This window comes from Thrips palmi, unplaced genomic scaffold (assembly GCF_012932325.1).
Source record: "Thrips palmi isolate BJ-2018 unplaced genomic scaffold, TpBJ-2018v1 HiC_scaffold_2, whole genome shotgun sequence".
NCBI lineage: Eukaryota > Metazoa > Arthropoda > Insecta > Thysanoptera > Thripidae > Thrips > Thrips palmi.
In genome coordinates this window covers 1,182,556-1,210,296 of record NW_023144629.1, presented here as the reverse complement: position 1 = coordinate 1,210,296, position 27,741 = coordinate 1,182,556, and the positions used below count along the sequence as shown (strand labels likewise).

At 47.7% G+C, this 27,741-nt stretch overlaps 7 protein-coding genes across 11 annotated transcripts; 5 read left to right on the top strand and 2 right to left on the bottom strand.

The window, feature by feature from the left end:
• The first annotated feature begins 239 nt into the window (after positions 1 to 239).
• LOC117646722 lies at positions 240 to 1,804 on the top strand. The gene is made up of 3 exons (XM_034387862.1): positions 240 to 554; positions 833 to 1,243; positions 1,338 to 1,804. The coding sequence occupies exons 1-3, from the start codon at positions 552 to 554 to the stop codon at positions 1,731 to 1,733; spliced, it is 810 nt and encodes a 269-aa protein (XP_034243753.1). The 5' UTR covers positions 240 to 551; the 3' UTR covers positions 1,734 to 1,804.
• Positions 1,805 to 2,315: 511 nt separating this feature from the next.
• On the bottom strand, positions 2,316 to 8,391 carry LOC117646718 (importin subunit alpha-7). Of its 2 annotated transcripts, none has more exons than XM_034387852.1 (9): positions 8,067 to 8,179; positions 7,399 to 7,575; positions 7,065 to 7,271; positions 6,731 to 6,951; positions 6,334 to 6,597; positions 6,055 to 6,259; positions 5,823 to 5,966; positions 5,567 to 5,732; positions 2,316 to 5,475 (listed from the first exon to the last, which is right to left on the bottom strand). In XM_034387852.1, exons 1-9 carry the CDS (start codon positions 8,082 to 8,084, stop codon positions 5,288 to 5,290), a joined length of 1,590 nt encoding a protein of 529 aa, XP_034243743.1. In that variant the 5' UTR covers positions 8,085 to 8,179; the 3' UTR covers positions 2,316 to 5,287. The 2 variants fall into 2 exon arrangements, with proteins under 2 accessions (XP_034243743.1, XP_034243744.1); XM_034387853.1 differs by lacking the exon at positions 8,067 to 8,179 and adding an exon at positions 8,243 to 8,391 and having other exon boundaries at positions 2,341 to 5,475.
• LOC117646728 lies at positions 8,328 to 8,850 on the top strand. 2 transcript variants are annotated; one of them, XM_034387871.1, is made up of 2 exons: positions 8,328 to 8,589; positions 8,711 to 8,850. In XM_034387871.1, exons 1-2 carry the CDS (start codon positions 8,349 to 8,351, stop codon positions 8,770 to 8,772), a joined length of 303 nt encoding a protein of 100 aa, XP_034243762.1. In that variant the 5' UTR covers positions 8,328 to 8,348; the 3' UTR covers positions 8,773 to 8,850. The 2 variants fall into 2 exon arrangements, with proteins under 2 accessions (XP_034243762.1, XP_034243764.1); XM_034387873.1 differs by having other exon boundaries at positions 8,328 to 8,553; positions 8,711 to 8,849.
• On the top strand, positions 8,750 to 9,672 carry LOC117646727 (coiled-coil domain-containing protein 58). The gene is made up of 4 exons (XM_034387870.1): positions 8,750 to 8,935; positions 9,063 to 9,188; positions 9,273 to 9,419; positions 9,490 to 9,672. Exons 1-4 carry the CDS (start codon positions 8,888 to 8,890, stop codon positions 9,586 to 9,588), a joined length of 420 nt encoding a protein of 139 aa, XP_034243761.1. The 5' UTR covers positions 8,750 to 8,887; the 3' UTR covers positions 9,589 to 9,672.
• A 269-nt stretch (positions 9,673 to 9,941) lies between these two features.
• LOC117646726 (40S ribosomal protein S14a) lies at positions 9,942 to 11,409 on the bottom strand. Of its 3 annotated transcripts, none has more exons than XM_034387867.1 (4): positions 11,261 to 11,409; positions 10,834 to 10,990; positions 10,368 to 10,455; positions 9,942 to 10,211 (listed from the first exon to the last, which is right to left on the bottom strand). In XM_034387867.1, exons 2-4 carry the CDS (start codon positions 10,980 to 10,982, stop codon positions 9,993 to 9,995), a joined length of 456 nt encoding a protein of 151 aa, XP_034243758.1. In that variant the 5' UTR covers positions 10,983 to 10,990; positions 11,261 to 11,409; the 3' UTR covers positions 9,942 to 9,992. The 3 variants fall into 3 exon arrangements, with proteins under 3 accessions (XP_034243758.1, XP_034243759.1, XP_034243760.1); XM_034387868.1 differs by having other exon boundaries at positions 11,159 to 11,288; XM_034387869.1 differs by having other exon boundaries at positions 11,202 to 11,286.
• An 89-nt stretch (positions 11,410 to 11,498) lies between these two features.
• LOC117646724 (zinc finger matrin-type protein 5) lies at positions 11,499 to 12,477 on the top strand. Its single transcript, XM_034387865.1, has 3 exons — positions 11,499 to 11,767; positions 11,880 to 12,017; positions 12,097 to 12,477. The coding sequence occupies exons 1-3, from the start codon at positions 11,638 to 11,640 to the stop codon at positions 12,369 to 12,371; spliced, it is 543 nt and encodes a 180-aa protein (XP_034243756.1). The 5' UTR covers positions 11,499 to 11,637; the 3' UTR covers positions 12,372 to 12,477.
• A 419-nt stretch (positions 12,478 to 12,896) lies between these two features.
• LOC117646716 (rho guanine nucleotide exchange factor 12-like) lies at positions 12,897 to 27,658 on the top strand (the record flags this gene model as incomplete). The annotated part of the gene is made up of 19 exons (XM_034387850.1): positions 12,897 to 13,448; positions 14,211 to 14,479; positions 14,615 to 14,722; positions 14,799 to 14,941; positions 15,044 to 15,289; positions 15,883 to 16,209; positions 17,030 to 17,111; positions 17,187 to 17,407; positions 17,496 to 17,582; positions 17,664 to 17,771; positions 17,862 to 17,960; positions 18,055 to 18,147; positions 18,224 to 18,417; positions 18,496 to 18,679; positions 18,757 to 18,868; positions 18,950 to 19,108; positions 19,641 to 19,748; positions 20,133 to 20,195; positions 27,570 to 27,658. Coding segments are annotated over exons 1-19 (2,724 nt in total), but the record flags the coding sequence as incomplete, so codon positions are not given.
• Positions 27,659 to 27,741: the final 83 nt, after the last annotated feature.

The following is a 27,741-nucleotide window of genomic DNA, read 5'->3' as shown; positions in this document are numbered from 1 at the left end:
CGAGTATACCCTCAATTTTGAGGAATGTGACTACAAGTGGTGAGATTCTGAACACAGGGGATAGGGAAGAGAGTTGTCAGCAAACTGCACTTCAGAGTTCTGTACTATATAATCATTGTACACGCTCACACACGACTACACGGTCCTTTCGGCTTTGCATCTCTTTACTTCACTTCTCCCGCTTTCTGCTGCCGTCTGCTACTGCAGTAGAGCAGACGACGACAGAAGCGTGCGAATATACGCCAGTTGACCAACCACCAGAGTACATCAAGCTTTTTGTTAACGCTCTAGGGAGTTCTTCAGTGAAAGTCCGTCCTCTTCTTTCAGGATAAGAATCCTCTCTATTTCAATACTTCAGGAAATTCTTAAGTATTGTGTGTGCCTGTTGAGCGCTCGCTTGAGTGAGCGTAGATGTGTTTCATATATTCTACGTTGGCAACAGCCTAACCGAAAATATACAAAGTGAACGGCTGGAATGATATTTCCTGTAGGATTTCTTGATAATCGCGAATCTAAATTAAGAAGAAGTTACATTTAATCAGATTTTAACCATGGTACAGTATCAGATATTTTTCATATCATCTTTCTTACCTGTAGTTATTATTTCACTGATACATATGTGTGCCACTTGTTTGTGTCAAAGTTCTGTTCAACAAGTTCATATAAATTACTTCCTTTCTATTTGCATTAAACAACAAAGCTCAGCATCGTGTGACTGATTTGTTTTAGATCTCATTTAACCATTAGAAACTCATTTTACATATCACAGTCTGTTACAAGGAACGTTATGAGTTGCAAGTCACTCATCTGCACTGTTTTGTTTTGCTTTTAGAGTCGACGAAAACCTATAAGTCCACGTGAGAATCTTCCATCTCTGTCAAGGGAGTCAAGAAAACCAGATGAATCAGAGGAATCATCGGAAGATGAAGTTGCGCCAGAGAAGTCTCCTCATCAACAAAATGGGGCTGGCTATTGGGGTTGGGTCATTTTAGTAGCAGTTGTACTTGGGCTCGTTTTGTTTCAATTTACCTCTGAACGTAAACCCGATTTTGAGGAAATAGAAAATGAATTAAAAAAAGTGTTAAGCAATGTAAAAAGAAAGTTTCCAACTCAAGAAAAACAGTTGTGGCCATACTTATTATCAGTTCTAGCAGGAGTTTGTAGTAGCGATATTTCATGCCCCAAGGTAATTCTTCTCATAGATCGAGATGATGGTCGGACAAGTCAGTGTTTTGTGAGAATGGTAAGTGACTTTTAAAATGAGTATAATTGATTTAGTTAATGAAGGAGTTACTGGTTGTTTTAAGTTTGCACTAAATGTTCTTTATTTTCCTCAGGTGGCCAACCAATCTGCACCTGTATTGCCGTTTGAGGAAAAAAGAGCTCTGTTCCTGAATGGTGATGACCTGAATTGTGATAATTGTGTAGAGGTGCACAGAGAGAAAGCTAAGAAACATGGGATTGTAGTAATTCAGCATCTTGAAAATTTTCCAATTAAATCTGCTGATTCCCTCCACTTTTTTTGTGATGAGCATGAGACTGAATTTGCCAAGGCTGCTTATCTTCTCACAATGACTGTAAGGAACATAGAAAAAGATGCGACCAAAACTGCAGAGAATGCTTTGCGGGCTTCATGGAAGTCCATGCAAAAAGACAATCTTGATGCATTAATTTCTAGACTAACATCTCTTGTTGTATTTGTGCAGCCTGAGACAACTTTGAACTGTGATTAATTGCAAATTCAGTATTATTTTCTTTGGTCTATTATTGGTAATTTTCTAATAAAGGTGACAGAAAACATGGATACTTTCTTTCTTTTGAGTACATAGATTACCAACCTCTCAAGTATGAACGCTTTGTTTATTAAAGCATTTTTCTTTTACAGTAGTTATCATAAGCTCTGTAAAACTTTCTAGTTTCTGAAAGGAGGGCAGAAGAATATAAGTGTGAAACCAAGATTTGCTTTGTGTAAAATTTTGCTGTAACAACAAAATCCTTTCAAAATATATTTTCATCATGGTCATAAAGTAAGTTCACTAGGGATGACTGCATCTCTGATTTCAATTAATAGGCCAAAACACACCAAACCATTGATCACAATGGCAAATTATGGAAAATGAGAGTGTTTTCTTCACATTGGAGTATGGCCTGGCCTGAAACTGCTGGTTTAAGTCCTTTGAAATACAGTAGTATATTAGATCTCAACAAAAAAAAATTTTTCATTAATACAGAATGCAATGTGCGTGCACTTCCGCTAATAATGCATAAACTTTTAACTACCATGACAGGGCTGCAGTCAAAACTGTTAAAAGATATTAATAATAATATAACTGTCAGAGGTGAAGCTGTGACTAGGATTGTTATTTATTATCTATGTGCTAATTGTAGAATGCTTTGTCACAAGGTCAATATTTTTGGCTTACAGATACATTACAAAGCAATATTTTTTCTTCAAAACACAAGGATATCCTATCAAAGTACATGGTTATGGTACAATAAGATATGATAACGTTGTTACCAATACTTGCTCAAGGGGCTCTTGCATGTGAAACAGCAAAATACCACTAGAGTACATTTCTTTCTGGGGAAGCATCCCAAGCAAGACAACAACAGTTTAGATCTTAATGCTAGTGTGCTAATAATGGCTCTGAAGGCTACACAGTTAAGAACTATACACAAAAATCATTTTAAAAAAGTAGTCGTTCAAGGGGGAGGGGGGAGAACCAATGGGGTAATCAGTGAGTCATGTTTCATGTCACAGTCCTAGTTTGCCAGATTTAATAAGCAGCACAAAAAAAGACAAGAGTACTTAGAAAGTATTATCCAAATGTGCCATATCTACTTTTGCAAAATCCCAATTCAAGAAAGTATTTACAGGTGTGCCTTTTCAGCTAATTACAATTTTTCTATAATGTTGCCAGCCTCTTCCCAGTGAAGCACTTGAGGAACAAAACTTTTAATCAAAGCTATTATCCAGCTGCTTGAGAGCCATATCACAGATTTCATAATTATTAAGATCTACAGCAAAATGAGGCAGACACTTGTCTGCCTAAGGATATCCACAATTAAAAAAAGATCTAGGCAGGAAATGAAAAGTTAATAATGTACATTTATGCATAAATGTGTACAGATCTTGCTCAGTTTGCTGCTTACAGTGTAATCATAAGTCTCACATACAAATGATAAAGTATTAAAGTTAGAAAACATTGCACCTATTTCAAACACGCACCACAACAAAATGTGGGCCTCTTTCATTAAAGTTCACCGTAAACCACTTATCATTCTGAGGCACAGTGTAACAGGGTCAACAGTCATCGTGGCAATACTTCCAGTCAAATCTTGGTGAAGCACGCAGTGAGTACAAAAAAATAAATGACCTTTGGATTAGATACAAGAATTCAGAAAGATCATATTAGAGGAAAACCCATATAAAAGAAAAAAAAAACAATCAAACAAGTAGTCAATCAAATATAATGATCCTTCAACTTACCTTGAGGTTGACAACTCCAAATAAAATACAAACATTACCAGTACTACCAGTCCTCTCACAAAAGTTTACACACCGAAACAGTCTCGATTGTCACGATGTGCCAAATTTTTATTTATATATGTGAAGGCAAAAATGATTTCTGAACATTTCTCCTTTATAAATAACTACATATTTGTCAGGTACCAAAATTTCGTTTGATTGCACTTGATTCGGGATTCAAGATAAGTAACCTTGATGCTGGTGTTACTTAACTTTAGGGATACTACTGTCATAAAAGAATACATGTTATGCTAAATTTTCATTCTGACAGACGCCTGAACTCTGAAAAAGTGACTCTCTCACATTTTATAAATGCAACTTTTCACAAAAATACATTCAACACATCTCAAAAACCATAAAAGAGGGAGCAAAACGGGGTTTCCTTCCTAAAAATTTAACTCCTCTGACATTAAAACTAGATTTCCCTCACTTCAAAACAAGTTATCATGAAAAAGCAAAATGCAAAGAAATGGCACCACAGACAAAATATTTTCAAAAGGTGACGACTCTGTTGTGGGCACCACTGCATTCATAATTAATAGGAGTCCATAAAAAAATTAGTTTCATGTTTATGGTGGGTTTTTTTACCGTTTTATGAGCTATTGTTCTAAATGAACACATCTGGCTTTTATTACTGAAAATATAAAGTAATAGGTAATCAAAGAATTTTTTTCTTTACCCAACAACCGTTGATAAAAAGGACTGCTTCCTCTGAAATGTGTTTGTATCTTTCCAAAAACTTGCAAATCAATTCAGAACCATCAGTGAATGTTATACCCTTGCTCATGAAAAGCTTGTCATGTAGGCAGCTGTATTGGCCACAGGTACAGAATTGTTTTGAAAAAGAAACAGTGTCAGGAGGGAATAGTAGTTCTGATTATGCAGAGGACTATCACTTGGCACAAGGTAATCACAACTAAGCAGTTAATACTGTGAAAAGTAAAGCGTCAGAATGTCATTTACTGTCCGTCAAAGTCTTATACATGGAAATTAGTCACAACAATATGACCTTAAGAATACAAAAACAACAAGTTAATAATTTCAAAACAGGATTTGTGTGAAAAGGGAGGAGACAAAATAAGAGACCACACTACCTCAAATAGGGTGTCTAGGTCAATTTTTTTTCATCAACTGGATAGTATTGCAAAGGAATATAAGCACTTTACTCTCATTAAAACATACCATAGAACCAACATTAATGGAGAAGAGAGCATAATAAGTGTTATGATAAAATATTACTGGTTCCATGGACTTTAAAGGACTTTATCACAATACACCCAGTTTCACTTTTAGAAATGATGACAATTGCTACTTTGTATCTGGACACCCTGTCAAAATACATATTAAGTTACTAGAAGTATATTACTATAACCCTTGTTGTGACATCACTGCAAAACACATTAAACGCAAGAAAAATGTTTCACACTCCAAATCTTTGAACTTTAGATAAATCTACTGTGCCTTCATTTGTATTAGAAAGACAGTTGGTATTAAATCTAAAATGCAGAAAACAGCAACATATCATACTCTACTTCAACCAATGTCCACACAGGATGGCAGAGTGGCAAACGGAATTAGAATCTGAACTTCCCAAAAACAACATGTAAATTAAAAATTTGATTTCAACCATTTCTACAGAAGTGAACAAAATTCACAAAAGCAGATGGCAAAATTTGATGTACTGTAAAACAACTTTGCTATATAACAATTAAATTAGTTTTGCATTGGATGAGAAGAAATAGACTCAGCATTCAAAGTTCAAAACTGAAAACCTCCCATTGGGACACTCTGGTCTGTGAACTGGTACTGGCCTCCTTCTGCATCCACAGAAGGTGCAACACGGGCATCTTCTTCTTCTGAACCAAAGAACTCTTCTATAATGTGGAAAGCCTTCTGGTAGATTTCTGAGTTCTCATGGGACTGCAAGAACTCTATTTTGTCCAGCCCTATTCAAACCATAAAAAAGTGGGATCAGGGTATGAGCAAAATTAGTATACATAAAGTAAACAATGTCATTAGACAAATTGTAAGCTATACCATAGCACTCCTCGATTGAAACAGCCATCAAGTTAACACCTCCAACCCCAGCAGCTCTGGCATCTTGTTCACCTATTCTCAGCAAATTCTCTAGTCCATTCAGGGCAACTTGCACAACCTTGGCATCCATGACCGTCAGTAGCTCACATAGTGGGGGAATGCAGCCCTGAAATATATTACAAGAGTGAATGCCATAAATAAGATAAAAGGTGACAAATCTCAGAATGAAGATGATCTTCCTTTTTTCTGGACTTACCTGACTTACAAGATACCGAACTTGCTCAGGACTACCCCCTGAAGTTGAATTTGTCACTACCCAAGCTGCTTCCTTGCGTGTCTTAAAATCTGCTTTCCCAAGAATGTCAATAATGGCAGGGAAGATGTTTGCATCAATGACAGCCTGAGAAAAAGAAAGGACCATCACAGCTCTGGAAAAGTTCTGGTCATGACCTCTACCATGTTTGCAGGTGTTACAACAAAACATGTACCTGGATTTGATGTCTATTTCCTGCAGTTATGTTTGATATTGTCCAACATGCTTCTTTCCTTACTGCCTCTTTGTTTGACCCTAGCAGGTTCAGAAGACAAGGCAAAGCGGAACAATTGAGAATGACTTGAGTCTGAACATCATCTCCAGTCACAATATTGCCCACAGCTCGCAGAGCAGCTGAAATTACATTATCTTGATTGTGCCTGGAAAATAGACAAAGTTAGAAAGGAGAATCTATCAAATGAGAATATTGTGGGATGGAATTAGAAATACTCACATGAGCAGCTCTACAAGCCTACGACAAACGCCAGATTCAATTACAGCCTGAATTTTGTCATTGGGGCCATCTGACAGGTAAGATAACGCCCAGCAAGCATCAGCCAGCACATCAGGGTCCTCTTTGAATAGGAGATGTGATAGAACCGGAAGGCATGGGGCTACTTTCTTAAAGTCTGGAGGAGGGTTTTTGCCACGACACAAATTTGACAGAGCCCAAACTGCATTTCGCAACATGGTTGTCTTGGTTGACTTAGTAAGAAGTCTAAGAAAAAAAAGGTCACAATTATTGCACACTTACATTAAGTGTTAAAGAAACTTCAGGAAGAAAAGGGACAAAAGGGCCCGTGACAAGACAGAGTATTAGAGCCAACAATTTTGATGATTAAAATACTTACTGTAAAAGAGGAACAAGGACTCCACAGTTAAGAACATAATCACGACAATCGGGCGAGTCTCCTGCAATGTTGCCAAGAGCCCAAACAGCCTGCTCCTGAACATCTTCACTAGCAGAACTAAGAAGATGAATAAATATTGGAACAGCTCCAGCATCAATTACCATTCTAGTCTGAACTGAAGTTCCTGAGGCAATGTTGGTCAAGGCCCAGGCTGCTTCAAACTGTGGGTGGGATGCACAAATTAAAATTAGCAAGTTCCCTAGTGTACACTGTTGAAAATTCATAAAAAAACAAAACTTGAAAACTTATATGCCGGTCCCCAAATATATCATACCTGTAAAGTTAGGTTGCCAACACTTTGTAAAAATGTAACAAAGCGAGGAAGAATTCCAGTTTGGATAACCTCATCAATTGGCGGGTTAGGTTCACGTGAGAGAAGCTTGCGGAATTTCTGAGTAGCAGAGAGCTGAAGTTCTACATTTTCACTATATAGAGCTTCAATCATATCTTTCGATATTTTGTTAAGAGATGCAGAATCATCCTGCGAAAAAATGATTGAAAAATAAAAACAAGGGATAAAAAGTTAAGAAAAGGCTAAATAATATGACACATAGCAAATGTAGGAAAATAAATAAATAAATCAAACAAGCACAAATCTGACAACATACTTGTTTTGGCCTATCATCGTCAGGCAACTCTGGCAAGTTAACATTTCTGCGCTTGAAAAGCTGTTCTTCCCTTTTCTGTTTACGGAGTTGAACTCCTTCCTCTTCACGTCTTCTTCGTAACTCTCGTGAGTCTAGTCCAGAATTCTTGTAACGATGTTTGTGTGAAGGCCCCGACATCTGCAACAAACAATACGACAACACATTCTCGTTTTACCATCTAACTATCGTCTTGAAATATAGCTAAGAAATAGAAGATTTCATTGAAAGAAAAGTGAAATGTTAATTTTTGGATTTCAGAAAAACTGCAGAAAAAATAATTTGAGAAACAAAAAAAATGTAAAAATTGTGTCTTAAAATCCATTGACGACATAAAAAATATAACATGTGAAAACATGAAATTCACTCCATGTAAACCATGTTTGCCCTTGACAACAGCTGAGAAAATGGAATCATTCTCAAGACCAAAAAAGAAATGAAATACTGTACAAAAGAGGGACACGTACACTGAAGCTCTGAATGAGCTTGTACTCATTTCAGTAAGCCTGACCTTTGTTTTATTTGGTCTTAAAATAGGGGTGACAATCAAAATGTGAGGTTAATGTACTGATGTCTTTGAAACTTAACAGGAATCAAGATAGATGTGTAACAATATCAAAAGGAAGACTCACATCAATTGTCTTTAACATTTATAGATAAAACATGTAGAAAGGGGCACACCGTAACAGTTTAAACCTACTGTCGTCTGAGGACAATACTCAAAGTGATGTAAGACTGAACAGCTGCGCGAGGCACCTATTCCGAATATTAGAGCGAAATAAAAGGTGTGTGGGGATGAATACATTACCTTTAATGCCTTGTGTCCCAATGCACCAAAAGATCCGTCATAAAACGCCCAACTTGGTATTTATTTCTGGAAGTTAATCACGCCAAGGTTTGCGCACCATCGACTGATGGAACTTTCGGGGGAATCATGGGGCATTTCCGCCTTCCCTAAATCGGTGCCGTGGAAAGGTCAAAACCAGTCAAAACATACAAACAAGAACCAAAAGAGTCTGCTTGTCCCACCTGGCGAGCAGCTTCGGAGCACTAAATATAATACGTTTCTATCTTCACCTTTTCGAAACGGCAAGATTTTTGTTTGGGAAACACTTATTGGTATGGTTTCTGTGTTTTGCGTGACTGTACTAAAACGTAAGATGAAAGTTCGGCTGATATTTTGCTGTTTTAATTAATTGGCTGGGGTCAAGTATGAGAGTACACTCATTCATGTCACTTTTCATGAAAATTTGCATACGGTCCTTTTATTGTTTAGCTCAATCAACCAGGAAAGGAGGAAAACAGGCACAGGAAGGTGTGTACCTGAAAATAATTTGAGCTAGTGCTGCGAATAACCAGTTTGAAGTCCATCCGTCCCAGCAGCCGCAGCCGGGTGGGTGTCCAAAGTGTTAAGTTTCTTTTTTGGATATTTAAGTAAATCGCCGGCTTCCAAATGGATCTTACCCAGCGCGTCGAATGCGCAGATTTTCAGCTTTTTCAGGTAGGTTCATTTTCCGTGTATGTTACTGTCTTGTTTCAAATTTAGTGCCATCTTTTACTAGGAAAACATTGAGGGTAGGTTATAAATGTTCCTTCCTTTTGTTTTCACCCTGCTTTCGACTTTTCAGGCAAATCTCAAAGTAATGCGTGATATTGATGACAAAATCATCAATACTCTGAATTCTAAGCTGCCTACAAACTTTTCAAGGAATGATGTGAATCCATCAACAACATGTAAAGAGTTATTCACAGAGGTGAGTATGTGCTTGCTTTTGGTCATAACATAAGAGCAATGCTTGTGCCATACAGTAAGATATTATTGTTTTTTCCCCCTCCAGTTGTCATCAACTTATGCACACAGAGAAAAGGTCATCAAGGGCTGTATAACTCTATCAGCCAATCGCATTAAATTACTTGCTGGTGAAAAGGACGCAGACCCCGACAATGCATCTATTTTGAAAGATTTGCGGAAAGAGCAAACTAAGGTGTGGAATTTTCTACTGGGCAATCAATGCTTCGTGATTTGTAGATCCTTACACTGCTTTGTTGTTACAGCTAAGGATGCTGCAGTCGGAACTTGGAGTAGAAGAAGTTGTGAAGGAGAGATCCTTGAAAGTATTTCAAGAAAGGTGTAGAGCATATTATAAGCCATGATTGATCATAAATATTGTTAGAACTGTTCAATTTAGAAATTTGTCATATTTTTCAACATTTTAAGAATAGAGATTTCTCACCCTATCCCCCATATATTAACTCAGCTATTTATCCTATTCCTTAAAGATCTTACTGACGGGTAGAATGGTTCCCCCCAAAAAAATTCTTATTCAATTATATCAGATACTTAGCATGTAGCATAAAACTATCTGAAATCAATTTTTTTTTTTAAACGTTACCTTCTGGCAGCAAGTAGAAATGAGTCAAATTAACATCAGCCATTGTGTGTCATGGATACGTGGATGAGACCAAGATGCCTATTAGAGCAACTTGGGTAAAAAAAAGAAATTAAATTGTCTCCCTGGCATGGGAAAACTTAAATTTATTGACAAAATATTGCCCCCCTACAATCTGCGACCACGTCGACCACCCTTCCTCCTGGTAGAGTCTGATGGGATGGGAGTAACATCCTCGATACGGCCAATCTTCATGGAAGAACGGGCCAAAGCACGCAGAGCAGACTGGGCACCGGGTCCAGGAGTCTTGGTCTTGTTGCCACCAGTTGCACGCAGCTTGATGTGGAGAGCAGTGATGCCAAGAGCCTTGCACTTCTCGGCAACATCCTACAGAGAAACATACATTAGAGATTAGAAACTTCAGGAATACAGCAATACAGAATCTTAGGGTAGTAGCAAAATTTTCATTATGATACAGGTCATAGAAGATACAATCAAGAACGGTAACATCTCCATCTTCCCAGAAAGAACATTGTTACATACCTGGGCAGCCAACATAGCAGCATAGGGTGAAGCTTCGTCACGATCAGCCTTGACCTTCATGCCACCAGTAACACGGGCAATGGTTTCCCTGGAATCAAAAGGCTAGAGTAAGACAAGACTGGCAGTGTCATTACGGTCATGCAAGATATCAAACCGAAGATGAGGAAAATTTGGGTACAACATCCCAATGTCAAGAAAAATCACTTAATCAAACGCATTGATTGATGTCAGGCACAACGAACCAACACTAAGTAGTGCCGCTTATAGTTAACAACAACAGTAACCCTGACGATTCGGAAAAAAAGAAGCAAAACAAAACAGGGGGGCCACAGGAACCGGCAGGTAGCGAGAAGTAAGGTTATGAACCAACTGTCTCCACAGGAGATCGGTGATCAAAATAAAGCCACTAGATCCAACTTCGAACTGGTTGACAGGAAAGAAAATAACGTAATTTTCACAGACTTACCGTCCAGACAGATCCGTAACATGGACGAATGTGTCGTTGAAACTGGCGTAGATGTGCGCCACACCGAAAACAATTTCACCTTCCCTCACTTGAGGTCCCAGGTGAACCTGCACCTGCTCTTGCTGAACCTTCCCCTTTCGTGGTGCCATTGTAAGTGCTGCGAACAGTTACAACCCAAATTAGACACTTTGCGACAGAAACAAAGAGGCCCTTACGTGCACGTAACCTAGGTTCATGACGTGCCCACAAAAATGGACATGCACGGCGTCCACAACAGTGGTACGTATATCGTCTCCCATCCGCAAGACACAACCAAAATAATAACCGAAACTTGACAGGGATGACGGCAAAATAGAGTAGGAACCAACCGACGGGCACAACGGCAGATACTTCAAATAAATTAAGGAATACAATAATTGTTACGAACCTTTACGTGCTACACTCTGGGCCACCGGAAACCCTGAAGAAATGCTGTGCCCCCTCGAAACGGTGATTTCCGGTTTTTGCAACGAGGTATCGAATTAGAATCGATTCCTTTTTTTCTAGTTTCTTTTTGTTTTTAAATATTAAAAACATGCTTTACGCTTTCATATTAAAAATGAAAAATTATAAATTGTTTATCTATTTGGTTGGGCTGAAGATGGAGGGTTCCTCGTTGTGTTGTCTCGTTTTTTTCCGAGCGTCGTCTGCTAACAGCCCTCCCCTCCCTCTCTTCTCCCCTCCTGTCATAACATAAACAAACAGAACAGAACGAAACGTTAGGTTAGTTTTGTGCCTCTTCAGTTTAATAGTTGGAGATCAAAGATGGGGAAAATACGATATTTTTGTGAATACTGTGACCGATCGTTTCTGGATGATCTAGCAGCAAGGAAAAAACACCTGACTGGAACTCAACATGCTCGTATGAAGAAGCAATACTATTTGCCTTATAGAAGTGAGTTTCATGGCTTTATTCTGAGCTTATAAAACATTTGCATCTAATCTTACATCGCGGAAGAACATTGTTTTTGGACCCAAAAGCTAATTCATGTTTCTTTCTTGGGTAGGTGCAAAGGAAATCTATGAAGATGAGGTGGGCAAGGAGCCTTGCAGGAAACACCTTATGCAGAACATGTGTCCTTTCGAAGACAGCTGCAAATATTCTCACTATACCCCAACTGATTTAGAAAGGCTTCGTCAACATGGTAAATTTTTACTATGCCAATTCTCATGTTTCCTCTCATTAAAATGTTGATGATGTTTAAAGATTGTTGTTCGTTGCAGCGCAAGAAGATGCCAAGTCAATCAAATCGGAGGCTGTGAATGAAGCATTGAAAAACCTCCCTGACACAGCTAAGGTTAATGACTGGCTGTCAACCTGGAAAACTAAGCAGGCAGCTGAAGCATTAAAGCCTGCGAAACCGGCTGTTCAGGCAGTCTCGAAAGCATGGTCCACCAACGTGCCACCGCAGCTAAGGGAGTGGCGTGACCTTCCCCCTTCCCTACAGCCATGGAACTCATTCAATCTTCAAAATATTCATGTTGAAGACTGGGGATAGTGTTGAGTATTCTTCTGTTTTCAGACATTTCTGTGAATGAACTTTCTTGACTGCTTACTTGTTTTGGATTTTATTTGTGAATAAAATTTTATTTTTATTGTATGAATTGCATCATTTCCCTTCTCCTACATCATAAGTATACCTATATAGTATCTAAACGAACAGACATTTCTGGCTATAATGGTTCTTCCCCAGCCTGGACTTCACAAAGGGGATGTTGTTTACACTCGTGCCCTCTGCTTGCCACAACAGTATCTATTTTTACCCCTCGGTCCACCGATTCTCCTAGCTTTCAAATAGTGTTGTTAAAATCGAGGACAAGGGCACAAAGAACCGAGGGACGACCTTCGAAAATTGACTTAAAGTCCGCAGTGTGCAGAAAGTACAAGAGAGGGAGTGCCAGGTCGTCAACGGGCCATCTGTCAAACAAAAAAAAAAAGAGAGAAAGAAAGAAGAGGAAAACACAGCATCGTCCGCGTTTACAAATCCGCAGCCTTTGCCTCACCCTAAAATCCCTCCGCGCTGTGTTCATAAATATTGCCGTGTACTGCTTTGGTTATTTTGTTGAATGTCATTTTCGTCAGACCATCCCGACAAATTATCGCGGTGGAGCCCCACACTGGAAAGACTCGCTACAAAATAACTCATTGCGTTCCTTGATGCTTTTTCGCAGTGGGGCGAACTATTTGCTGGCTGACGCTCAGTTGAAATGCTCCACCATCCGTGTAGTCCCGATGAATGAATTTGGCTGACACTTGTTGGTTATTGCAATTCTCGGTCAATTTTATCGTAGTGTCACAAATATGTTCGGAAACTTGATTTGATGATGATTTTATTCGTCCAAAGAACAAATTGTTATTGTTTCTATGGCGTTTGTGATAGAGGAGACCTTCTTAATCCAAGTGTGTATATGAAAGGAGAAGATTCATAAGCCTAAAAGTTCAAGACGACTGAACAAATTCGTACAGTTTTCTCTTTACATGAATGTTTTTGAGTTGTAAAATGGTTGATGCCGTTCTGAGTGCCTTATCTCCTTGGTAACACAATGGAAAATAACTCCTCTGGAAGTACAGACAGGTAAGACTTGATGTGTTGGCTCCAAGCCGTGCATCTTAGAGAAAAGCTCACCCTAAATTTGCTGTAGATTTCCCCTCTTCTAATAAGTATCGAATTTGACGCTTAATATGCTTTTGAAGTATGAAACCAATCTTCCCTATTGCCTTATCGCCCTGTTGAACAATAATTTACTCAAAGCTACTGACATACATAACCTCACCCTTTAAGGCTTGTTTACACGTTGACCCATGAGCTAGAGTTCCGAATTATTAGCAAATTAGAATTATCTTACAATCAATCACTAGGTAATACACCTGAACTTGAGATGAACTGCGTACTTTATAAAAATAGCCCTAGTAAAATACGCAGTACTTGGCATGTTAGGTTAGTTTTGAGTTCATGCTTATTGCTTTCAATTTGTAACACTTCATGTAAACGATGCATCCCTCCTCGACGTGGCTAGTTGGTCGGTCAGTTTGAGATGAAGATTTGGACAGTTCCATGCAGTAGCTCTTATTGGACTGCCTTAGAATTAGTAGTTGAAATCTATTCCCTGTTTCTCACTTTATTTTTCGGAGACCTGAAGTCAAAACAAACAAAAGGGGTCTTGAGTTTCATCAATGCGCCAGCATTGAGTTGTACTATCAGTTGCACTTAGCCTGACTTCTAAATGGCTTGATCCCCGGTGGGTTCTGGAACCACTGTTAAATCCCCATGACAAGATATGAGAAGCTATTTCTTGCAAGACCTTGAAATATCTATAATTTTTCAATTATTTTCCAGGGCTATGGAAGTGGGCTTCAACAATGGCCCTTCCTTCCGTGGTCACACTGGGCGACCAGTCTCGGCAGTTTCTGAAATGGAGGCTTCGACTATGTCTCCAATGGGAAGTACATCCCCAGTGTCGTCTCCTTCATCCATGTCATTACACCATTCCCCTCACCATCATCACTACCAACAAATTACCACAATCACTGTTAAAATGGATGATAAGGGCTATGGCATGAAGGTGTCGGGGGATAACCCAGTGTACGTTCAGTCAGTAAAAGAAGGTAAGTGTTTTCTTTGCAACATTTAACATCCATCCTTGCTTAACAAACTGCCGTTTTAACAGTTCACTTAAACTGACATTTTTAAATAGTTTTTTAAAACTAGTAGTTTATTTATTTATTCTTTAAAATTACCAGGCGGTGCAGCGGAAAGAGCTGGCCTTCATAGTGGAGACAAAATAATGAAGGTGAATGGAGTCAATGTAGCACACTCTACTCACACTGAAGTTGTGGAACTGATCAAATGTAAGTAGTAGAATCCCAAATTTTGTGTTATGTGGTGACTATTCTCTCTGATTTGGTTTATGTTTGTACATTACAGCTGCAAATCAAGTAACCCTAACTGTGCAACAGAGGCCTCACCTTACAAATCCATTATCATCTCCAACCATGAGCAGCCGCACCTTTTTCCACAGTCATTCCACCCCATCAAGGGAACGAATAACAGGGCCTCAGCCAGTTGATGTGAGTTTTTAATTTCTTCTTAGCAGCCTTTTGTGTTTTCTGCCTCTAAGATGCGTAGGATTTCATTTACCACCTCGTTCATACGTCATATTTCATCCCTAGTTGGAGAAGAAACGACAACTCCAGTGCGAAAGAGTTCATACTTTTCGGCTGATGCTTGAAAAAGAACAACGCTATGTGGAAGCTCTTCGAAGCGAATTGGCACGTTGCACTGACCCTGCAAGTGAGGCCAAATTTGTCCAAGAGCTAACAGGAGCTGAGCGCAGGGTTCGAACACTGCAAGAGAAACTCTTTAGTCAGACCACCAAAGCTCACAGCCATAATCATGGACCAAACCATGATGGGGAAGTAAGTGCTATTTGCCACCTTCACCTCACAATTATTGGCTAGAAATTATATCATGATGATTCTTAACTTTGCTGTAACCATTACAGCCTAGTGAACATTAACAAAATCCTGCTTCTTGGTTTTCTTTAACTAAAGAATCACCTGTTTTGGCAATCAAACAAACTAAGTGTTTTCTCTGTTTTATGTTTCACACCTCCATTATGTCCTCCATCTGTCTCTTCAAGCTTTTCATAACAACTTAAGCTTCTTGTCCCCATTCCTCTATGTTTTTACAAGGGACAGAGTTTTATATAGGCTCAAAGTTCATGGGATTTGTTCACTATCTTTTACCCAGATACAAGGGTACTTGAGTCACTTTCTGAATCTGTCTTATCTTATTGTTTTAAATTCAAGTTGAGAAAAGTGTGCAGTTGTTTGTTACTCCTGCTGCTGCAGAGCAGATCAAACAACTGTCACTTTGCTCTGGGTGTATACATTGTATACTATACTGTACATATACTTGGCTGAGGTGTCCCCTACGCTGTGCTTTGGGGTTTTGCAACAATGACAGCCTGGCCTAGTGGCTCTAACCTAACCGGTTGCTTTTCTTGCAGCACGCTCAAACGCTTCCCGCCCCTTCCGTCCATAGCACGGTGGCGGCGTTCTTAGATCACTGTCGGGAAGATCCTGGCCAGATTCCACCTCCCCTTCCTCAGCGGAACCGCCCCTCCGGCTCGGCGTCCGGCTCGGGCTCGAACGGAGCCCCTCCCCGGCCCTCCGTGCCCCCGCCCGCCTCGCTGGTGCCGCCCCCGACCCACACGGGGCTTCCCGGCCTCTCCTACCTCGACCCTCCCCCCCTGCCACCCCACCCGCTCCTCCACAGTCCCCACGGTCACGGTCCCCACGACCACGGAGGGGATGGACCTGGATCCAATGGCCACGTAAGTAGTGCTCTGCTTAATCCTGTCTTTAGCTCACTCAATGACGGGCAGTGTTTCTGGATAACTGTTGTGTTACGTGTTGGTTTGGTTGGCGTCAAACAAAGGGATAGGTGTGTTCAACTGTTGTCCTGTTGTTGTTGCAGCCGCAGGAAATCTTTATTACGTCTAAGACAACAAAACATGATAGGTGGGCCTCTCTTGTAGTGCCCTTTCTTCCTGATTTTATTTTGAATGTTTATGCATCTACATTGTATATGTTTGGCAGCAGGTGCATGTCAGATTTGTATTTGCCAAGTCTTAGAATTGTTTCCTTTATATATTTTTATCCTTTTCACAAGTTAAAATTTATGTTCCAGTTATTTTTTTTTCTATAGCCTGATTTTTAAGTTGGACATTGAACTAGTTAATTAATTGAGTGGTTGGGGTGAATTTCATATATAGTCTGCTTGTTTTCAAACTTTGTTTTGCTGTGTCAATTCAAAAAAAGATAATTGTGCATGCTGCCTCCATCAGTTACATCATACAAAGATAAAATATGATTATTCTCTGTTTATTTATTTAAAAAAAAAAAAAAACATTTTGGTTTTGCTTTTGCATTTTTGGTTCTGAAATTAATTTGTTTGTGATTGAATTTAAGATTAATGACAGTCATGCAAAGCAACTGCCTTTAGTCACTGGTATGTTTTGAACACATTTGCTTTGTAAACTGCTCACCAAACTCCCCCTGCACGGCACTAGATATTTGCATTATTTAATCTTAGTCACATTTCCAGTTTATCTTGGCTTCAAGCTCACATATTGTTTGTTTGTTGTTGTCCAGGGGTCACAGAGCACTGTGCAGACTCACCATCGAGCTAAGTCGAGCCCAGATCCCCTCAATAATCACTCATCCAATGCAGAAGGTGTGTATCCCTTTAATTTCAACAAAGATTTTGTCTGCCATAGATTTGCTTTGACCTCTAAAGTATATCTTACAGCTTCAAAGCGGCTAATTGTGTCAGAGTCTCTGTCAGACCTGTCCAATTCTAAGAGAAGCAAGGCAGGATGGGATCTGGACTCCCCCAGGGTAACACCGCCTGGAACTCCCCCTCCTCCCTATGGTGGTGGATCCAGCAGCATCACTCCAGGAAGTGAAAGGACAGAGTCATCTTCAGCAACTGCCGACATTACCGATGAAAGTGCCTTGCTGTTGGATGAGGTACAAAACTTGTGTTTCTATTGCAACTGAAAATTTTCCTGCCATTTTTAATTTTATAATTTTTAAAATTTTATTTTGATTATTGTAGACCCTGGATACCTCTCCTGAATGCCAGCAAAGATCCCAACAACCTATTATTTCAATGGAAGATGATGACATGTCAGATCAGGAAGTTGTGAGTGTTTTCTCTGTATGTGCAGCATTTGATAAATATTTTATTGTTGTACTCATTTAATTTTTATTAAATTAATTTTAGCTGGAAGATCATGGCCCTTTTAAGAGTCTGGCCAAATTGTGGGAACACAATGCACACTTAGCTGTATTCATGAACTATGTAATTTCTAACAGTGATCCGTCCAGCTTAGTAAGCATCTACACTTATCTCAATTGCCTTTTTCTGTTGGTATTCTTGTTGAGGCTGCACTTTTATAACTCTGTTTGTTTTCTTTTCTAGTTGTTTTACTTAGTAACAGATCTTTATAAGGAAGGCAATGCCAAAGAGATGAAAAAATGGGCATATGAAATCCATTCAAGTTTTCTTGTGCCTGGAGCAGTGAGTTACAATGTTTTTTTGGGTTTTTTTTTTTTTTCAACTTTTAATGTGTTACTGTTCAAGAGCTGTTCACTTAAAATGAAATTCCTTGCAGCCTCTGAGACTGAGTAATGTTGATGAGAATGTTGCTCGTGAAATAGATGACAACCTTGTCAAGGATACAGATAAAGAAGAGATCTTAAGAAGGGTAATTAAAGTCATTTTCTTCCTGAATGGTCATTTTGATCATTCTTGATTTTACAGTCTTCCATCTTTGTTTAAAGGTATTCTGGAAAGCCCGTGCTAAGGCAAAAGAAGAGCTAAATGAGCAGTTGGCTGATTTTCAGCAAAAACGCACTGCAGGTCTTGGAACTTTGTTTGGACCAGCTGATGCTCAGCTTGATGAGAGTATACACGACAAAGGAAAAGAGATGAAGATTGTTGAAAACATTCTCATTCCTAAAATTGAACCATATTTGTGCGTAAACTCTCAATTCAATATTTTATGTTTTATATTTGTTATTCAATGGGCCTTATTAAGTATTTTCTGTTCCAGAGATGACATTGAAAAGGAAAATGTAGATATCAGACGCTACACAACGGCAGCTGCCCTTGGGACTGTCATGGCGAAAGTATTTGGCCTTCGTGGCCCTCATTCCAGTTCACTGTTGGATCGCTGTCCCACATTTGTGTCTAAAGACAAATCTCTCAAGGCTCGACTCATTGGAAAATCTAAAAGAGTAAGTTTGTCACTGTGTTGGCAAAGCTTAGCTTTTATTTCAAGAGTGTTAATTTTATGCATGAATCTTTGTTTCAGGTCACAGTAAGGGGCCATAACTTCAATGCTCATCAATATTACTCAGTGACATTCTGCAATCACTGTCAGAACATTATCTGGGGTATTGGTCCTCAAGGATATCAGTGTTCACGTAAGTTCTTCTCTAGCCTCTTAACTGCTGTGAAAATTTTACCCAAAGAAAAAGTTAATTGTTTTTGGTTGTACCTTTTAGATTGTGGTCTTAATGTCCATCGTCCATGTGTTCGTGTGGTGGATGAGAATTGCCCTGGTCCTCTAGTGAAGAAAGAACGTGGAAATGCCAGCATTAGCAAGCTGATGGAGAGAATCAGGGAGAGAGAGACTAAAAGGAAACCCAGCTCAGTGAACCTAAGTAAGTTGAAAATGGCCAAATGCAAAATCCTCGCACTATGATCGTTATAAAGTGATCAACCCCCTCTGTTTAGAGACCTGTAATGAGAGCTGAAATGCAATGGACTGGAGATAATTGCTTCCTTAACACTGTGTAGACTACAATCTTTGTTTTTTCTCACCATTTGTTTGTAACCAAGTCACGCCTTTAAATCTGCACTCGTCTGAAGCAGAGCTCCCATTGCACTTGCTTAGCAATTAGTTTGTTTTGGTTTTATCTGTAGTCTCTTTCCCTCCCTCCTGTCTCCCCCCTCAAAAAAATAATCTTCAATAACTACCAATATTATTGTTGTATGCAAAATGAATGTTCCTTAGTTTTGATTCACAAATGATGTTTATGGAAGATAGAGCTCTGCATGGTGTCTTGTGACCCGTCTTGTTGCCTTTCTTTTGTTTGGTGAAAGCGTACCTCTCTTATTTTGTAGATTTGCTGCATGTTGCCTTGTGTCTTTAACTCTTTTCACTCTTAGATCGTTTGTGTTTATGCTTCACAGAACGGCTCCAGTCTGGACACGTCGCTCTCCTGTCCAATCCGAAAAAGAATGGCTATGCGTCTAAGAACCAATTTTTTAGCCGGGTTTCCAGTTATCGAAAATCTTTTGGTATGAGATAGAGTATTTGCCCCATGGTTTATTTTTGTCAGTATCATGGCAGCCTCTAGGCCTGCGTGGGTTAGTCTAGATTAAATTATCCGCGTTATGTTCTTCATACGAGTCATGTCACCTGTGCTATCAGGGTGAAATGATTCGTTAGTTTACCTGAATCTTCATTCTTTGATCTCGAATCCTTCACCTCTTAGCGCCCCCCACCTATCTCGTACTGTCTTGCGTGCGTGCCTGGCTGGCTGTATCAAATCAGAATCGCAGTCATGTCCTCATTGCTTGCTTTGATGTGTAGAACTCACTCCTATTCCCTTTAATCTACCATTAACTGTGCGTTGGATGCGCTCCGCGGCAATCTGAACATTGACTGTTCCTCGTTTGCAGCCAAGCGGCAGTCGGACCTCAACGATGACGGCTGCGTCGCGGTGGACGGGGACGCCGTGTCAGGTGAGTTGGCAATCTGGCGGTTCCAAGCCCCAAAGAGAAGCGCGTTGCTGGCTGGCGCCGTTCGCCTGCTGCCTGGCCTGCTGCCTGGCCCGCTCCACCGAGGCCCTGATCGCCAATCGCCGCCGTTGCGGGGCGGGGCGGGGCGGGGCGCGGCGGGGCGTGCCGTGCCGAGTCACCCCTCCGTGGCGATAAAGTACGTCGGCGACTGGCCGCCCTCGCCCCCATGGTGCCCCATGGCGTGGCTTCCTCCCGTGTGTCCATTGAGCCCTGTGCTGCAACAACAACAACAACAAGCGCCTCTTTCCTGCCCCGCCCTCGGTCCCGGTCCTCCACTGGCCCCAACCCCAAGCGTGCCTCGCCGCACCCCCGCCCCTCGCCCCTGCCGCCGACGGGGAGGGAGAGGGGAGGTTGGGGTGTGCATGACGCCGCCGTGTGCCGGTGTGATGTGGACATGGCTGGCGCCTGCCTGCCTGCCTGCCCGCCTCGTTGGTTCGGTTCAGTCTGTCGGCGCCCTTCCCCCGTGCGGCAAGGCGACTCCTGAGGCGCCACGCAGCGCCGCGCATCGCCACGCCGCCCAGCTGACTCGCCCCGATCCCCGATCGCGCCAAGACGCTAGACGCGGTGGTACGCGGTACGGCCCTGCCGGTCCCTGCCGGGGGCAGCGAAGGCACAAAGCGCGCCGACGCCGACCCCGCGGCGCCGACCCGACCCGACCCGACCCGACCCGACCCCGCGACGCCGACATGCTGACGCTCGCCGCCAGATGCCGAGGCGCGCGAGGCGCGGCGCCGAAATGGTTGTGAGCTCGTCTCGGCCGCCCCGCGCTACGCGTCCTGGCCGTCCTGGCCGTCGTGGCTCTGTCCGGCCGCCGCGTCATCGCGCGCGCCGCGCCCTGCCTGTCGCCGTGCCCGCTGCAGCCACGCTGCAGTGAAGCCGAGTGCATCGGACAGGCGACACCGAGGTGCACCGTCCGGGCGTCCAGGATATGGCGTTGAGGCGGTCCAGAGGTAACACCCAGCGGTCGCTGCGCGCTGCTGCGCGCCGCGGGGAAGGGGCCCGGGCCGCCCTGTCCTGCCAGGTTGCTGTTGCTGCTGCTGCGTGGCGGCCATAACTTGGCGGGAAACGTAAACCCCTTTTTACCACAGCTCGAGGCAGGCGATGCCGAGGCGATGCGATGTGGAGGGGCCGGGGGCAGCCGGGGGCTCGAGCCGTCCGTCAGTCTTGACCGCGCGGCCCACCGGTGCGGCTGTGCGGCTGTGCTGCTGGCGCGCGGCGTGCGGCTGCGGCGTGTCAGCGGGGCGGCGGCAGCAGCATCCGGTGCCCTTGGCCCCGTCAACCACCCCGCGATCTTGACCGCGCGGGGCGGGCCCTGCCGCGTGAGGCTCGCGAGGCCCGCCAGGCCCGTCCGGACTTGAATCGTCGGCGCTGCCGAATCGCCCTGTTCGAGGCCCTGTTCGCGTTTTGCAGGTGAGGCAGTGCGTCGAGATCCCCTCCTGCCTGTCAACGCCCGCCCCCTTTCTGCGAGGACCTTGCGCCTGTCCGAGGCCGAGGCCTAGCTCCCCGCCGTGCTCCGTGCCGCCGCCGTCCTGGAGCCTTTGCCTTTCGTACTCCGGCTGGCTGCCGCCGCTGCCCACTCCCGGCGCGCAAAGCGCGGTGTCGTGTGACGGTGTGACGGTGTCGGGTGACGGCGCTCGTCTCGCTCGTCGTGCCGTGACAAGGACCCGGTGCACCGCAAGAAACCCACGAATCGTCTTTATTTCGTCGCCCCCTTTTGCGCCTCCGTTGTGTTCCGCCTCCAGAGCGTCGCGCGGCAGATTCGTCAAGATTGGGTTGGTTGTCCGCGCCGCGCGTCGCGCGCGCCTCTCTGGCTGCCCTGCGGTTTGATGCCGTCGCTCTGTCTCGGTTGCACTCATGGAGCACTCCGTAAGGGTGTGAGAGAGATGCACGGCTCTGCTGCGACGGACTCGCGGCGTCACGTCGGCGGCGTCGCGTCGCCCTGCCTGGCGGCCGCTGGCGGCCCGGCTTACGGGAGGCGGCGCGGCGCCGAGCGCCAGTCGGCCAGTCTTTCTCGGCTAAACTGAGAGTGTGCCCCTCCCTCCCTTTCTTTGCTAGGACTGGCAGGACTGGCACCTGGCCAGACCATGTGTGCCTCCCCCACCCCACCCTCCGGCCCGGCCCCCACAAATGTCTTAAAATCCAAATACCTCCCCGCTGGCGTGGCGCTTGGAGTCTAGGGCACTCCACCCTGTGCGCCAGCGAGCGCCAGCGAGGCGGGCGTTTGTTTCAAGGCGCCCCTGCCCCTCCCACGCAGAGCGGCGGAGTCCGCGTGCTCACGGCCAGGCCGCGCGCTACGCGTCCGCCAGCCCGTCTGTCTGTCTGTCTGTCTGTCTGTCCGGCTGTCTGACTGTCCGGCTGTTCTTCATCATCCCCCATGTTGTAAATTTCAAACCCTCCCCTCCCTCTAAAAAAAATTAATTTGAAAAGTTACCTGCCTGTCTGCTGGCCCGTCCGTGTGCGTGTTTGATTTGGTTCGGGCTGTGCGTCGGTGCACCCCTTTCGGGTGTGTCACCCCCGTCCCTGCCGCGTGCCCATGGCGTGCCTATGGCGTGCGCGTGAGCGGCGTGAGCCGACCGCCCTGGCGCGCCCTGGCGCGGCGTGGCGCGACGGTGTGTTGACATGCTGTCTCGTCATCGTCCCACCGTCCCGACGTTTCGATGCATTCGATGAAAATCAATTTGCCGGCCCGGGCCGTGTCGGTGGAGTCGACTGGGGGCGGGGCGCGCCGGGGCGCGGCGGGGGCGGACGGAGTGGCCAAGTCGGCGCCACCCTCGGCGCCACGCCCCTCCCCTCCCCTCCCCTGTCACGAATTTTTGTGCAGCGTGGATGCATCTCTGGGGACCTGGCGATGCAGCCGCGGTGCGTCCGCAGTGCGTCCGCCGCGTCCTCGGCGACGCGTGGATGGTTGGATGCCGTGTCGCGTCGAGGGGCCGATAGGTCCAAAAGAGGGGCTTTTCCATCGGAAGTAAACTGGACGCAAAGTGGACACGGGCAGCGACGTGGCTGGGGCGAGCCTACCTGTCTTCCACCCTGGGAAGCCGTGTGAAGTTGTGAAATTTATTTTGAGTAGTGTGTGGCGTCCGAGTCGAGGGCGCCCGTTGGGCCCGTTGGGGCGCGGCGTGGTTGAAGCTGTCCACCCCCACAAGGGCACCTGGAAGGCTGGGAGCCCCTGCCTCGCCGCCCCACTGCCCTGCCGGCCCTGCCGGCCCTGCCCGCACAGTGGGCCAGAAGACCGGTGGAGCGGCCAAAATTCGAGACGCGTTTTGAGCTCCAGAGTCGCTAAATGGGACTTGAACCGACCGTGTGACCCCACCAATGGATTCCTCGTTCGGAGAGCAATCCATTGGTGGGGTCACACGTTCGGTTCAAGTCCCATTTAGCGACTCTGGAGCTCAAAACGAGTGTCGAATTTTGGCCGCTCCACCGGTCTTCTGGCCCACTGTGGCCCGCCCTGCCCGCAGGCCGCCCTTCCCAATGGGGTGCCTTCTGGTACCCGGCGCTGCGACCTCGGGGCCCCGCCGCCCCGCTGGGCAGGCGAGGCAGCAGACTGACTCCCAGTCGTTTTCGTCGCTCTGTCTCTCTCGCGCTCCTGCCGCGTCCCTTATGAGCGCAAGGGAGACAGCGCGGCGCGAACGACTCTCGGAATGAGCCTGCAGCCCCGCCCGGCCCCGCCGCGACGGGACGCGATGCGACTCGGAGTCAACCGTCGCCACCCCTCGCTGCCCTCCTGGCTGCCGCTGCATTTGCAACCCTCCCCTCGTCATTCCTGAGCACTCCCCCGCCACGCCCTTCCTCCGAGTATCGGTTTGGTTTGGCCGGCAGGGCAGGCAGGGCAGGCAGGGCGGCCCTGCCAGGGACCCGCCACCCCTAGCCGGGCTTGCCTCGGGCCTGGCTGGGGTGGGCGCCGCGCCCGCCTCGCACCCACACCACGCGGCGGCGGCTCGCACGCACCCTCGCACTGGCGCGTGCCAGCGGTCCTTCCCGCCGACCTCCCCCGCCGACCTCCCCCGCCGACCTCCCCCGCCGACCTCCCCCGCCGACCTCCCCCGCCGACCCCCCCGCCGACTCCCCCGCCGACCTCCCGCCGGACCTCCCCGCCGACCTCCCCGCCCACTCCCCGCCGACCTCCCCGCGACCTCCCGCCGACCTCCCCCGACCTCCCCGCGACCTCCCCGCCGACCTCCCCCGCCGACCTCCCCCGCCGACCGCGGATGGCCATCGGGACAGTGGGCAAGGACGTGATGCATGACTACCCGGGTTCAAGCACTCACTGCCGGGTTTTATTTTTCTGGTGGTGGGAGTGCTATGCGTCCACTGCGTCGCCGGTGCGTGGGCGGCCGCGGGGGTTGGTGTGGGATGCACGCCGTGCACGCCGCGCGCGCCGCGCTCGCCCACCAAGGCAGTCGGCGGCAAGGTGCGGTGCGGCAGGGCGCGGTGCGAGTGAGTCATGCGCGAAAAATGCTAGTATATATACGCGCCGCCACTGCCGCCGCTGACGCCGCGCCGCCCGCCGCCGCGTACGTGTGCGTAAACTCCGCCGAGGCTCTGGCTTTCGCGGTTTTCCCCTCTTTGTGCGCCGGCGGCCACGCGAGGACGGGCCTGCAGAGAGCGACCCTGCAGAGCTGCTCTGTCTCTCTCGCTCCGACGCCGGACGCCCCCGCGAGTGCGAGAGAGACAGAATCGCTGTGCTGCAGCGCGCGGGTCTGGCCCGACCCCCCGGCCCGGGGCGCCGCCGCGGCGGTTGACATTACGGTGTGCTTGCCGCCGTCACCGCCGCACCGCCGCCGGCACCGGGGCGCCGCGAAGCCTGAAGCCTGCAGCCCGCGCTCGGAAATAGCTCGTCGTGACAGCCGCGATGTCTGACTTCATGCCGGCGTGCCCCACTGCAAGGAAGGAAGCGCCGAGCGGGGCAAGCGGCCCCGCGCACTTCCGTCTGCTTCCGACGACGCGCAGCGCTCAGCGCGCCCCGCGGGGGGACCGCCTTGGCCAGCCTTGGCGACGACGGTCTGCGTGGAACTGCAGGCAGCGATTGGCGCGCGGCTGCACAGTGGGCCAGAAGACCGGTGGAGGCGGCCAAAACTCTAGACGCGTTTTGAGCTCCAGAGTCGCTGAGCAGGACTCGAACCGAACGTATGACCCCACCAATGGATTCCTCGTTCGGAGAGCAATCCATTGCTGGGGTCACACGTTCGGTTCGAGTCCCACTTAGCGACTCTGCAGCTCAAAACGCGTCTAGAGTTTTGGCCGCCTCCACCGGCTTCTGGCCCACTGTGCTCTGGGCGCGGCTGCAGCAGCCTGCGAGGCGGGCCGTCCCGCCGGACGCGGGTGCGGCCGCGTTGCCTACCTGCCGGGCGCGCTCCGCCACGTTCCGAGGCTCCGCCACGGCTCCGCGCTCCTCCGTGCAGCAGTGCAGCAGCCCCACGGCCCTCACGTGGTGGCCGGGCGGCGGGCGCGGCGGTGCTGCGGGAAATACCACCCGCTAAAGGTCACGGGATGCATGGCCACGGCGTGGCGGCGTGGCGGCAACAGTCCTCCCCCACCCCTTTCGCCCCCAGCCCGGAGCTCCGCGGAGCGAGGGTGGCTCCTCCCGACGGCGGCCACGCCGAGTGGAGTGGCCCTTGGTAATGTCGGTAATGTAGATTGGGCAGGGTAATTGGCTTTTGCCTCCCTGCGACACTCGGTGTGGATGGAATGTCGCGGCGGTACGGCCCCGTCGGCCGCCGCGCTCGGCCGCTCGGCTCGGCTCGGCTTTGCTTGGGTTTGTGAACGCGAGCGCGTCGGGCCGGGCGACGCTGGGCGGGGCCGGGCGGCCGACTGCTTCGTTTAGTCGTCAGTTTGATAATCTCGTTTGCGTCGCGTGTGCGAAAGCGAAACCCCGGCAAGGCCCACGGCCTGCGGCACACGGCTCGGGCCGACGGTGCGGCGTCATGTCTGGCCTGTGAGGCCTCACCGTGTGAGGGAGAGAGAGAGCACGAGGGTGCCGTCGGGTGCCCCGTGGGGCGAGGGGCCGCCGCCATGTGGCTGGGCGACGACGGCCAGCCCGCGGCCAAGATCTCCAACCTGGTGCGCTTCATGTACTACAACTGGTTCACCGTGCTGGTGCAAGGTGCGTCCCCGGGATGCTGCCCGCCGTCGTTGTCCGTCTGCAGACTGATTCCGAGAGTCGCTTTCGTCGCTCTGTCTCTCTCGCACCCACGGGCGCCCCTTGTAGGTGCGAGAGAGACACTGTCGGAATCGGTCCGCAGGCCGTGTCGCGTCGATGCGCCAAGGCCGCGCGGCCGCTCCGCCGTCTGTCTCGGGTGCCTGTGCCTCTGTGTCCGCACCGGGGCGGCGAGGCGAGTGTGTGTGCCACTTCCACGGTCAACGCCCTGGCCAACTGCCGCCCTCGCCCGCCCTGCCGCCGCCGAATGCACAACAGTTTTTTGGGGGTGGGGCGGCGAACCGGGCGAACTGGCAGTGGCTGCACGCCGCACGTGCGCTTCTGCCGCACAGTGGGCCAGAAGACCGGTGGAGGCGGCCAAAACTCTAAACGCGTTTTGAGCTCCAGAGTCGCTAAATGGGACTCGAAACGAACGTGTGACCCCACCAATGGATTGCTCTCCGAACGAGGAATCCATTGGTGGGGTCACACGTTCGGTTCGAGGCCTGTTCAGCGACTCTGGAGCTCAAAACGCGTCTAGAGTTTTGGCCGCCTCCACCGGTCTTCTGGCCCACTGTGTGCCGCCGCTTCTGCCGCCGAGCGGCTACGCGTTTCGCAGGATTCCTCGATCCGACCGACCTGGCAGCCGACGCCGAGGAATCGCTCCGTCTCTCTCTTTCTCGCACCGCGACGCGGGACGCTCCGTGGGTGCGACAGAGACGGAGCGGCGGAGCGTCTCTTCGGCATGTCTCGCCGTTGCACTCGTGGTAATTGTGGGCGGCGGCGTGGCGGCATAGCGGCATCCACCCAGGGCCCTGCAGGGCCCCGCAGAGCCCCGCAGGGGGGCGAATTGACGTGGAGGCCGGCGTCTAGGCGTTGCCCCTCGCCGGGGCCTCGCCGGGGCCTCGCCGGGGCCTCGCCGGGGCCTCGCCAGGGCGGCGGTTCGGTTGGGTGAGGTCGCGTTGCCACGCTGCGCTCCGCCGCCCAAAGCCCCCCGTCGTCGTGCTGACTGGGCGGGTATTGAGCGCCGCTGCACCTCGTCAGCGGCCAGCCAGCCGCCAGGCGTCCCCTGTCTCTCTCGCACCTGTACGGGACGCCTCATGAGCGTGAGAGAGACGGCGATGAAAACGACTCTCGGAATCGGTCTTGTCTGACGGTGTCTTTTGGTTTGTTTGCAGGTGATCGGCCCGGGAAGCTGACGGACAAGCGCGACCGCTCCGACCCCGGCCCCGGGGGCAGCGGCGAGGACCGGAGCAGGCCGTCGGAGGCGGGGGCGGCCGGCGCCGGGGCGGCGGCGTCGGGCCCCACCACGTCGGCGGCGGCGTCCCCGTCTGGGGGCGGCCCCGGGGC